This window comes from Condylura cristata, unplaced genomic scaffold (assembly GCF_000260355.1).
Source record: "Condylura cristata isolate star-nosed mole 26May11 unplaced genomic scaffold, ConCri1.0 scaffold00018, whole genome shotgun sequence".
In the NCBI taxonomy this organism is placed as follows: Eukaryota; Metazoa; Chordata; class Mammalia; order Eulipotyphla; family Talpidae; genus Condylura; species Condylura cristata.
This window is the reverse complement of record NW_004567119.1, coordinates 11,616,104-11,629,046: the sequence shown is the minus strand read 5'-3', so window position 1 is coordinate 11,629,046 and position 12,943 is coordinate 11,616,104. Positions and strand designations below refer to the sequence as shown.

At 34.6% G+C, this 12,943-nt stretch overlaps 1 protein-coding gene across 4 annotated transcripts in view; it reads left to right on the top strand.

Annotated features, from left to right (window-relative positions):
- FBXW7 (F-box and WD repeat domain containing 7, E3 ubiquitin protein ligase) overlaps positions 1-12,943 on the top strand; it is a 104,663-nt gene that overhangs the window by 67,312 nt on the left and 24,408 nt on the right. For 3 of the 4 annotated variants that reach the window (XM_012726864.1, XM_012726863.1, XM_004685325.2), the window contains exon 3: positions 10,500-10,582. In XM_012726864.1, coding sequence (XP_012582318.1) covers positions 10,500-10,582 — 83 coding nt within the window. Of the gene's footprint in view, positions 1-7,629; positions 8,119-10,499; positions 10,583-12,943 lie in introns of those variants that run through there. The other variant, XM_004685326.1, reaches the window with a different exon arrangement.

The following is a 12,943-nucleotide window of genomic DNA, read 5'->3' as shown; positions in this document are numbered from 1 at the left end:
TCCTCTAATAACTAAGGTAATCATGTTTGTACCATTGTAGACGTTCTGCAAAAGTAAGGCAGGCAGATTTGTTGACAGTCTGTAAAGAAATGAGCCCATTTTCTCTTGAAAAGAGAAAATCATCAAATGGAAGGTAAAATTAGAAAATAGAAAATTGAAGCACAAGGAAATAGAGAGATGATCGATACTCCTTCCTTCTTGCAGAATTGAATTACTAGACACATAGTGTGTGACACGTAGGACAGTAAGTATTAATCTGCTCTTCCTCAGTTTTCTTCCTTTTCAAGTTTAGCGATCTTTTGGAATAGGTACTGAGTTTGAGCGTTATTATGAGGTGGCAAGCGAATAGGAAAGAGTAATTGCTACATGAAAGAGTTTAAAAGAGTGCAAATACAGTTATGTATTCTTTCTTCAGTACCTGTATTTTCAGCAAGGGAGAATTTGTGAATGGTCTTCAATTTTATATGGGTTTGAAAATACACAAAACAGTACAGAGATGTAGTAAGAAGTCATGTTATGTTAAATCACCCCATTCTAGAAATCCTCTCATGACTTCACATTGAATTTAGAATTGAAACCAAACTCTTTACCTTGACTTAAAAGATTCTACATGATCTGACCCCTGATTACCTCTCTGACATCATAGTTACTTCCCCCTTGCCAGACTGGCCTTGTTCTTGCTGATTCCCAGCTCTACCCTATCATTTTGACTTAAAAGCTGTTCCTAGATGATGCTATTTGAAATTAGCTGCACTTGTCTACCACACTGACAGCTTAACTTGTTTCATACACTCTGTTTTATTTCTCTTAGCACTCAGCATTATATGAAATTATCTTGTACATTTATTAGTTTACTTATTATGTCTTCCCCTTCCCCCAGAATATAAACTGCGTGAGAGTAGCGAGCTCATCTGCGTTGTTTACCTTCTTATAGCCTAGAACAGTTGTTAGCCCAGCTATTAGTAGGCGCACAAAAGACTATGCTACTACTATTTGTTTACTGACAGAGAAGACAAAAGTGGGAATATCTCTTATCAGGCCACTTAGATGATCCTGATGCCTGTGAACATATTTATACATTTATGTAGGTCTGTTTCTATGTGCGTGCACACACCCCTACATATAAATATATACTCCTAGAGGACCATGCCTTATGGCAGGCTTTTCATATCACATGTGCCTTCTACTTTACAGGCGGTCCTTCTCCGAGCTCTGGTCACGATGCGCAGTTTCTGTGACTTCAAGGTCTGTGTTAGTGAAGTCTGTTCGTTAGAAGAAGACTTTAAGTCTGGGGGCTGGAAGTGGAGTAAGAAAGAGCGGATCCTAAGCAGGTCCTGCATTTTTGAATAAGAGGTCATCTGGCCACAGGTGGTAAGAATTAATCTTGTATCCACCAATAGCCTTGAGTTACATTTTTTATTGTCTTCAAAAATTTGGGGGAGTGTAAGATAGGAGTAAATGTTTAAGAAATCTCTCTTTTTCTTTCCCATCTTCCTCTCCCCCATGCCCCTCCCCCCTGTATTCAGGAGTGCACCTGTTTGTATGTAGGCTTTCTGGTGTGAGTGCTTAGTGAGTGAAACAGAAGGGCACTTTATTAGGCAGTGTTGAGTCTTCACACCCACATAGTAAAGTTGTTCTTGTACAGAAAGGCACATCCTAGCCCTCAATTGGAAGAATGAGTCATGGCAGGAAGTACTTTTGAAGAAACCATTACTAGTACGTTAAAGAATACTTAGTTGTGGTATGAAGTGCTTGAATCCAGAGGTATAGCTCTAAGCGTCATTCTCCTAATGAGCCTGGTAGGTGTCAGTCCTGCCTGTTAAGCATAACTGGATCTTAGCTTCACAGATGATCATTTCCCTTTTTCTCCTCACCATTTCCCAAGCGTCTGTCTAGTTTAAACTTAGAAACAAGATCATGTTTTTCATGGAATCTTCTAGGCCTATTTAAATGATTTCTCCATGTTCTGGCCTCCTACGCTACCCAGTTTGGTACTTGATAGCTGTCAGACTGGGTTCTTTATTACTGCATTGTCTTCTCAGTTGGATTTTAAGTGTTTTAAGGGGAGGAGTGTTACTGCAATGCTATTATTTGTCCTCAGTAGCATTTTGCAGATATTGGAATATAGTATGTGATTATTTCTTGATTGACTGATTTCTCTGTAACCTGAATCTTTTAGTTTCTGTCATTTCCCTCCCAATCACCTTGTTGGTGTCTTCCCCCACTGTCCACTGTCTCGGCTTTGTTTTATTTTTAATATTCTCTTGTCCTACCTACCCCCCCTTCCTCTTAACCTCAGAGACCTTACAGTATTTATTGATGTCCACTGGTTTTTGAAACTGTTTTATCCAGTCACTATAACTATACCTCACGTTTCTCACATGTAACAGCAACATAGTTCTGTACACCTGGATAATCACTCCATGAGCTGAACTGTCAAGATTGTGCTGTAATTTGCATACCTAACTGCTGTCTGCAGACTATAACACTTATTTTCTTCAGCAGTGTCTGTTGTTTTGTTAGCTCAGTGTGAACCATAATATATGAGTCAGAAGTCAGTTAGAAATAGTGGTTTGGGGACCAGGGTCTAAGCTTCTAATACAGTTGTATCACCCTGGATAAGACACTTAATTTCACTGTCCAGCTTCTCTCATTTGTTAATAATAGTTATGATTATAGGGTATTTACAAGGTATCTGTTATGTGCTGACCATCTTCTGTGTCCTCACAGTGACTGCAGGCAGTTGGTTGGTAAGGTGGCCACTATTAATTACATTCATACAAGTCAGAATTGTACAAACTGGAACCCAAAGAGGCCAAATAACCCTGCTGAAGTGATGCTATAATAATGGCAGAGCTGTTGTTTACACTCAGGCTCTCCACATTCCAAAGCTCATGTTTGTCACACAAATGAAGTGGGATTAGATGAAATTACTCTCACTATTCCTTCTAGTGCTAAACTTTACAGCTTCCTGCTGTTCATTTTTTAGGATTTTTCTTTTTCTTGGTCTTTAGTGCTTTTCTCAAAAGTTCTTGGTCATAATTTAAGAAATTAATACAGATTTTAAAATATTCCTTGAAGTGAGAGATCATTTTAATGCTACAAGATTGATACGCCACATCTGTGAAGAATTGTTTCAAGTCGCATAAATATATTTGAACATCACAAACACCACAAGTAAATATGACATTGGGTAAAGAAAACAGAAGAGTGAACAAAGAGTTCCAGGAACTACACTGAAGGAAAATTGATCTCATTCTTTCTTCATAGTAAGATCTGCCCTTCTATGGGTTCTATTTGCTGTTACATTTTTCTGGAAATCAACCTTATTTTTTATAAGGTTACATGCTGACCATGTGATATTTTCCTGACTTTACTGAAGGGATTGCAAAAATGTATAATTAACCTTGAGAGGAAATTTTTAGATAGGAATCCAAGCTGTTTACTGGTAGTTTATTTTGGATTTGAAATATGAGATGTAAATATTAATTGCTTTCTCAATAAATCGGGGTTAACTCCACAGTGACTGACTTTATTGTTAAATTACCGCACTGGTGTTGCCTGGCTATGAGGAAGTAACGTAAAGAATGTTTTGATACCTACTTAAGTCTGACAACTCTATAACAATATAAATTTTTCGAAGAAACAGCATTTCCATCTTAATTGTTTTCTTTCTTGGGGATAGAACTCCTAAATAGCATTACTGTATAAAGGACTGGCTGTATACACTTACATATTTGGTAGATACATACTTTTGTGCATGTATTTCTCGGATCACTAATCTGGCTCAATTTGAAGGTATGACAAAACCCTACAGCTTGAATTAATGTTGCAGTTTATGTCAAATTCTCAGGGGCTACTTTTTTTGTAGAGTTAGAAATCACTTAAACGCCAAGGAAAAGAAAAAAAAATTATAAAAGTACTACTTATAAGCTTATAATTACCTTAAAATATTGTAGACCTTTTGGACCATGGTATTACTTGCATTACTATTACCTACTGCATTAGGAAAACACAGGTAGGTGCTGGACGTGCCTCCTCTTTTAATTGGTAGTACCCAGTGATTGGGCAGCACCTTCCCAAATGAGAACTTCCAGAAAGCTGTGACAGTGGGCTACTGAGATCTCAAAAAGTTTGTTTCCGCCTCAGCATGCTTGGCATTCCTTTCTTTGATGGTGAAATTTCAAACCAACTCCAATCTAAGTTCTGTGCTCAGGGCAAGATAGCTAACTGGTAGGTGGTCTTAATTCTGTACCAGGAGTAAAGAATGTTGTCATGATAATAATAAAGAAAAGCAATGGCATAAGACTGTAAATACATTCTCTCTACTATAATGAAAATAATTTTGAAATGTTAGCAAGGTAATGAAAACAATAGTATTCATTGTATCAACTAATTATACAAAAGAGACTTTTTAGCACTAAGTATATAACATATGCTTTAGAAGATGAAACCTTGATTGCTAAAATTTGTGTGAGCAGTTAAAAAATAATAATTGTTACGGATTTTTCTACTGATGGGGGGGGGATGTAGAAAAATAATGCAAAGAGGTTTAAGTGTAAAAATGGAGACCTATATTTAAAAATAACGAAGTGCATTTCATGATGACGGAAAGGAATCTTACTCGTTTTTCCACCCTCAGTGTCCTGGTGTAAACGCTACATGCTCAGTACATTCCTAGCTGGGTATATAGGTCACTGAAGGCGGTCTTGGGTCTCGCAGGTTATATGTTAGACAGGTTGCTTCTGCTCATAATCACTTCTTGGTCTTCTAAAAACTAGTTATCTCTACCAGTTACTCTGAAGAGCTATTTCTTTGAATTAGTAATCAACCCACGGCATTATTCCCCAGAAGGTTATACTAGGGCAGTGCGTCTTCTGTCTTTCATGCTGTTTTTTTTCCTTAAGTTTCTCTCTTCATCCATTCTTCTCGTGGTCGTTCTTCTCGTGATCGTACTCAGTGGCCTCATAATGAAATGAGCATGGGGTCTGAGTTGACAGTGAGGGGTCTGAGTTGACAGGACCTCATTGTTAAGCCTCTACCTTCCTTATAGATTTCCTTTAAGGCTTATATATAGGTTGTCATTCTGCCCAAGAGGTAACCTTTCTATAGACTGGGAAAGTTTGCAGAGTTGAAATTAAATGCAGGTGTAGTTTATTATGGTAAAAATCTCTGTAATAACTTACTAGTTGACATTCTAGCATAAAGTGTAAGATGGTTAGGTTTTCTTGTTTTGTTTTTGTAAAATTACTTAACCTACATTGTGGACTGATCTCAGGTTAAAAGTCTGTCTACCACAGAGATCAGATAGATAGGAAGGCGTAGAGAGACTCAAAAAGACTTCATGTCATATTACTGGAAAACTCAAGTCTCTGAATAAAATTTTAAACATCCCATATATTAGCAAAGATTCCCAGAAATAGGATTGTGAGGATGGTTTTGATTGCTTTGTTTGTGTTTAGATTGTGATGAAAGTAATTAGTAGATCCCGATTTTCATTTATAGCACTTCTGGGACTGTTAGAAACTACTCACTTGTATTTGATCAATTTGAAATCTGGTTAGAAACTTGGTTGAGTAGGTTTGAGCAAATTTTTCTTACTGCAATTAATATTACAGGTAAGTTATTAGGGAGAAATGTTTAACCATTTTGAAAAACAAAGTGATCACAAGTACTTATAAATATGCATTGTCACTTAAAGGAGAAACTAATGAAACTCATTACCAGTGGGAAACCCGGTAGAGTGGTAGAAAGTCCTCTTAATATATATTTGCTGTATCTCATATTGATTTTTTGAACCATTTTTTGCCTGTTTAAAAGTAGAACAATGCATCTCCCTACATAGGAACATGTTTTGTGGGGTCACATTTTTCTGCATGTAACTTCATGGTCATCTGTAGGAGCTTTGTAACCATAAGAACATGCCTCTGAATGTGCAACACTGATTTTTTTTTTCCTTAGATACCCTAGGTTTTGAGATGTTGCCCCTGGTTTATTAAAATTGGTCTGTGTCCTCAACTGAGGAGAGTTAATTTGAAAATGCTAGAGTGAGGGCAAGGCTGTGCCATCAGTGGTACACAGGCCATGGCCCCTGACAAGCCAGTTGCTACTGACAAACCAGAGAAAATTTCAAGTATTTTAAAATTAGTTTCTTCAAACAGCCCAGAAATAAGGGTGGGCTCACTTTTTTTTTTCTCTTTCCAAATAACCCTGATTTCTCCCTAAACTTACAATATAATGATTGATGACCCATTCTTACAGTTATTATTATTATTATTATTATTATTATTTTTAGTAAGGTAGAGATATTTAAAAATAACTTACCTTTGAAATAAGCCAATTGCTTATTTAGAAAGTATGTGTGTATGGTTTCTGAAAGTAAGAATTTAAGAGCTATGTGTATGTATATGTAATTTTTTTTTTAAGATTAATGGACTACGAATATAATTTCCAGGAGAAAATCCAACATGGACATCTTCATTAAATTTTAGATTGTATTTTTTCATTTGCTTTGAAAGGCTATATATACTGACCTAATATCAGTTGTAAACTTTTTAAAACTGTAATACTATTTTGTGTAATATTTCCAATCACTTTTCCTAATGGAAGTCATTTATTACCATAACAGAGAGTATTAAAATATATTAAGTCCAAATAGTATTTTTTTTCTGAAGAAACTTTCTAAGTACTTTGACTATAGACACACAGTTTACTTGTAATAAGAATGTTAATGGGGAAGGTAGGAGTTAATTAACTAGATCCTTAATAATGGGCCTTTCTAGTTCAAGGAATCTTATAATTGCCTCCAAAGCTAGTTGTTGCGGCAAGTTGCAAGATAAAATAACCAGATTTGTATAGTGGTTATTCTAAGAAAAAGGTTGCCTTCAGGCAAACTTTGTTGCTTTACTATTATGTCAAATGCCTTTTTAATGATAAGCAATCATTGTCAGAATAATTTCGGTGGGAGAATTCCAGTGCCTCCTGTTCACTGCAGGTGAAATTAACAGATCAGGCTAAGATTCCAGTGAGCAGTTTTTGCTGCCTGTGGAGGAAGGATCTTTTGGCTAAACTTTACACACCCAGGCAGTACTAGTTTGCCAATTTAAAAAAGATATCCTCCTAATTGCTAAGGATTAATGAAGTGTTTGGAAATTTTCTTGAAAATTATCTTTTAGACTGAAATGAAAATGCTTAGGGAATATTTTTATTAAATTTTAATATAAGAAATATCCACATTGAAATATAATTCTGCAAATGCTGTGTGCCCCAGTCTAGTCACTTTTATATAAATCCGCCCCAAGCAATATTACATTTCTCCCTGTGGGATTGCCCATTTTGTACCATCCAAGCTACTTGAAAAATCTGATCGTTCTGTGCCAGGACTGCAATAGGGTAACAGTGAAAATAGCCTGTTTTGCTTGGGAAGACCGAATGGAAATATAGTCCATTTTCAAAATGTTTCTGAAAGGACTTATGTGTGGAAGCGATGCTTGCCATTTAAAACTCTTCAAAATGCAGGTTTTACAAAATGCAGAAATCATCTCCTGAAAGTTTGAAAGGGAGAGGGGGCTGTCGTGTGGGGGCGGTCTCACTGCGCCCACATCCTCCCTCTGTTCGGTGCGTGGTGTGCTTACGGGTTCCCTGGAGCGGATCACCACATAATTGATGTGCAGTCTGCATTGCTGAATCCTGGACTGCACCATTCTGTGTTCAAGGGAAGATGTAATCTGATCCCTCTGCTGCTGAGGGAGGAATCTGTTCAGTCAAGGCTTTGACAGGGCATAGTCTCCTCCAATAATCTTCTCCCGTCTCTCTCATTATTCCCTCGAGTTCTCCTCAGCCAAGCTGCATGTATGTATGTGCGTCCCGAGGAGCGGTTTGATACTGAGCTGCATTTGCCTTTACTGTGGAGTTTTGTTGCCGGTTCTGCTCCCTAATCTTCCTTTTCTGACGTGCCTGAGCATGTCCACATTAGAATCTGTGACATACCTACCTGAAAAAGGTTTATATTGTCAGCGACTGCCAAGCAGCCGGACACGCGGGGGCACAGAATCACTGAAGGGGAAAAATACAGAAAATATGGGTTTCTACGGCACACTAAAAATGATATTTTACAAAGTAAGTAATCTGTTTTCTTCTGTGTTGTATGACTGTGTGTGTGTGTGCCTGCCTGCGAAGGAAAATCTGTATCATCAGAGATGGCTGCAGTATCCTCTAATTTTGGTGGGTGGCTGGATGTCTGGTATTCTGTTTTATATCGTGAATGTAAGCAAATAATGGAAAGACAGCGTGAGCTGTAAAAAGCCATGAATGTGAAGCAAAGTGTATATTTTAATCTGAGAATTTTTCACTAAAAATATATTTAGACTTTGGAATGTGGCTCCGTTAAAATGCTGACCTGGAAATACTCTACCCTTAGTTGGTTTTTAGGGAACATTTTGCTTTAATTTTTCCACATATATATATTTTTTCCCTGTAGTTGACTCTGATGAAGTGTAGAATTGCTAAGACATTTAGGATTTATATTTAAAGAGGTCATATTTACTTTCTGCACCCCTAAAAAATTGTAGGATTAAATTTTGCATCCAAAGTCAGTATTTAAGTAAACATTGTAATTTTTAAAAGATGTATAGTCATACAGAAAGTGCTTTATTTTGTAAAATGATCTAAAGGTGAACTATTTCTCAGTAGTGTCCTTTATGTATTTTGGGCATTTTTATTCACTGAAAGGTTTCTAAGATGGAAATAAAGTTTGCATTTAGTGGCTAATGGCATTTGCACCAGTGTATTTACAAGGTATCCGGGGAAGTTCTGAAAGCCAGTATTACAAACTTAATTAGAATGGATATTAAAGTTTCTCATAATAATTTCAAAAATAAGAATATGTGGAAGTTACTAAAAAACTAGCTTTTTTTTTTAGGTACTCTCTACTGACTTACCTTCCTGATAGGTACATTTGTGTATTATGGGTTACGTGTGTATCTGTAAGTTATATACATGCAAGCACGTGGCTACCTGTGTATTACAGCTTTTGTATTTTTTGCTTATTTTTAAAAAATTATTTGGAGTGAGAAAACAATCGTTTTTGAAAGGAATGACTTTTAAGACAATGTAATGAGTACAGAAACTTCCAAAAATTTGAAATAAGACCAGTTCTGCTTCTTTCCAGTAGGTGTTTGATGAACTAAGGTAGATACTGTGGATGAGCTTGTTGGACCCTTACCCATTGCCCCTAATGTCTGAGAAGATCCTCCCTATATTGGAAGACTTTCTTCAACATCATAAAAATTGTCTCTATTACCCCTTGTAAGGGTCAAATAGGTTTTTAGAATATTTTGGGTTGTGTTTAGTATTTATAGACTAACACGGTATGTTATGATATTCCCATGTGAGGCACTAGGTAAGATTACAAAAGCTGCTTGCAAAGTAAGGGTTTTCACCTAATAAACATGAGGATAGCTATCTTCACAATGTGATTCCCCAGAAATTTTTGGTAAGATAGCAGTTAATTAGGAGACACAAATAGGAGAAGGATTGTTAAAAGAGAAAAAGTTTAATCATCCTATACCTTATTTTCTGGTTTTATAGGTATAGTTAAATGTCCTCAGTTAACTGGTAATATTTTTAAAATATTCATATTGATGTTGACAAAATGCAACTCTGACTATATTTACAGTGTAACATATAACATAAAGAAATTCTTTACAACTGTAGAAGTTGGGTAGTCCTTACAAAGGTTCTAACTCATTGTTTTAAAATCATTTTGTTTGTTGCTGCTTTTTAGAGTATTTTTTTCCAGATTATCTTTCAGTAAAGCTAGTTGTGTAATATCAATTGATGGCTTCTCAACCCTCCCCCCCCCCCGACCTTTATTACATTATCTCCAGATTTCTCTCATTAATGGATGTACTTTTTTAATATCCTTTTTGCTCACCATATTCATTGCTTTAAACCCTATTATGGTTACTTTTCACGATAATTTTAGTATATTCTCCTCTTTACCCTTTTATAATAATTTGTTTTAATATCAGTTACGGTTACTTCTGTTCTGATTTTAAAAATTGTAGTTTATCTTAAAATATATTTTTAAGGAAAGTGGAAATCATTAAGAAAAGCATGTTAATTGTGGTTATTTTCTGTATGATGTAACACTACTCTTCCCCCCGTGATGGTTCTTAAACTGGAAAGTAGGTACAGTGTTTTACCCTCAAGAAATGTACTCGATGGAGATCCATGTTTGAATCACTGCATACTGTTCTTCTGGATAAAATATTAGTTGGGGAAATTTGCCTTTCTAATCTTGTTCAGGGTAAAACAAAGTGAAACTAATAGAAAAAACTATGAACCGTTTGTTTGCTGTATTAATGGAGTATGCCTAATTAACATCATAGGTGTGTGAAAACTTGAGGTTTTTTTAATATTAAAATGCTTATGCTAAGATTTAAAAGTTGGACAGGTGGTTTAAGAAAAAAACATATCTTATTTGTTTTACCTTATAGATGAAAAGAAAGTTGGACCATGGTTCTGAGGTCCGCTCTTTTTCTTTGGGAAAGAAACCATGCAAAGTCTCAGAATATACAAGGTAATTTTATGTATAATAACTGATTCTTTCATTATTCTCATATTTCTTTATAGAAGTGATGATCTGAAAGCTTTCCTTTCAGTTTATTCTCAGAATTATAATGCCACTAGCACTGTATACTGTTTAACACATTTTGAGAGCACTGAAAATTGGGAAATCCATCATTTTAAATTAGGAAAAGTAGGACTACCCCGTGACTTTATTTTTTGTTGTTAATTGAAGTAAGACACAACAGAAGTTCTCTTATGAACAAAATTTTTAAATCACAATTTTTTAAGGAATTCAAAAGCAAACCCTAAAATATGAATATGAGCAAATCTATCTTGTTACTATAGCAACAACTGTTCTGGGGTGGCTATTAATATATGCAAAAGTGAAGATACATTTATTAACAGTGAAATAAGCCTCCCAGTTACTAACTAAATCTTATTTCATGAAATTACTGTTAGAAATCCCCTTTTTTGCTTGGTAGGTTATGTTTTTAAAAGCACATACATTTCTACACCCGTAGAATAGTTTCCATAACAACTAAATACAATTGTAGTCTTGTTTCCTGATTCATTCCATCATTTTTGGATTTTGCATCCGTATAAAACTTTTCCCAATCTCATGCTAATGAGGCCCACGTAAGCACAGTATCTATTACCCAGCCAATTAACATGGCTTTGGATGTCATTTGTAATGTGGTTGTTTTAAAATTTAAATGACAAAAGTAGCTTAAGAGCTTTTTGATCTTTTTTGCATAATTTCATTTCTTTAAAAAACTTTATTGAAAATTAGTATAGAAACAATAAGAACTTTATGATGACATTTGTTTCCCCCCCAAATATTTTTGTTTATTTATTTTCTATAAGCTGCATTAAAATTGACATTGTTCAGACATAATTTTTTTTTTATTGAACCGATATCTTTTTTTTTCTTTCAGGAAAAGTTTCTGGTTTTCTTTCATTCAGTTGTTGAAATATTCCTTGCAAATGCTCTCCTGTAAAATTTAGAAATCTTAACAATCAGAATGATTTTATGTACAAAAATTTTAGATAATACAAAAGATAAAGCTATCTTTTAGTTATTCTGAAAATGCTTTCTGTATGATTTTCCCATGTTAACCATTCACCTTCCTTTTTAACCCACTGCCTTTTGGCAGTTTCACTGTGTTTCGGCATTTCCACCAGAGGGTGTGGAGTGATAGAGAGACAGTCAAAATGTTCACTTTGTTTTTGCTTTTCCTTATAATCTTGATAAAGTATTTCCTAGGTGAGAAAGTTGAGCTTTAGTATTAAAAATGTTTTTTTTAAATGTGTGCGTTCTAGTCAAACATATGATTTTGGCTTTCTATTAATTATTGTGACTGATGCTATGATAAAAATATTAAGTTGCTGAATAGTTTTTAAGGCAGCTTCTAGATGAATGGTGAACTTCTACTACAGAACACATTTTTGTAAAAATTTGTCCTTATGTACTCACTTTATAATGACAAAGCACTTGAAAAGGCAAAAGTTTACATATAGCATTTAATATAATATTATTATGTGTTAAAACTAAACAAGCAGCATATTGATTTCCACGTCTTTCTGTAGTTTTCATATTTGGTATTTTGACATTTTTTTACTTTTTTGATATTTTCTAATGAGTTGAAACTTTTTTTCTTTATTTTTTCTTAGAAACTATTTCAATCATGTTTCATTTTAGGGTAGAAGAAAATAGAACTTACCTTTGATAATTTGATACAAGGAAAAATAGATTTAAGAATTGAATGTTAGAGATTTTCTTTGATGCATACAATATTTAAGCAGAGGTGGATGAGATTTTTTTCTGCAAAATGTGATTTTGATACTTTTTAGCAAAATAATCTGATATAATAGATAGAAAGAACTGGGAGAATTGTTTTATTAGTGATTTTTATCAAAGTTTGATATTAAATTACTAAGGTACAATTTGTATGTTCTTTGAATTTAAAACTACCACAGCTCAGTAAGTTTCAGATTACTTTATAAATGTAATTTTTAACTGAATCTTCCTGGTTTTTTCTTCAGATAGCTCTACTTTAAATTTAAATAGTTCAATTAGATATTGAAATTAGAAAGTTAAGTTTAATATAATGTTGATGACATAGTTTAACTACACATCAACTATTAGCTAGATATTTTTAGAAAAGTCAGGTGATTTTAGAGCTAGATCATCTAACTTGCTCACTAGTGACAGAATGAAATTAACTGTCTTAGTTTCAATTATTGGATAAAAGAGTTCAGATGATTTAATTATGTGTATATATATATATATATAAAATGAGCTCTTACTACTTACCTATTTTGAGCAAACACATTTCTAATCAAGGCTTCCTTATTCTGATATATTATTTAG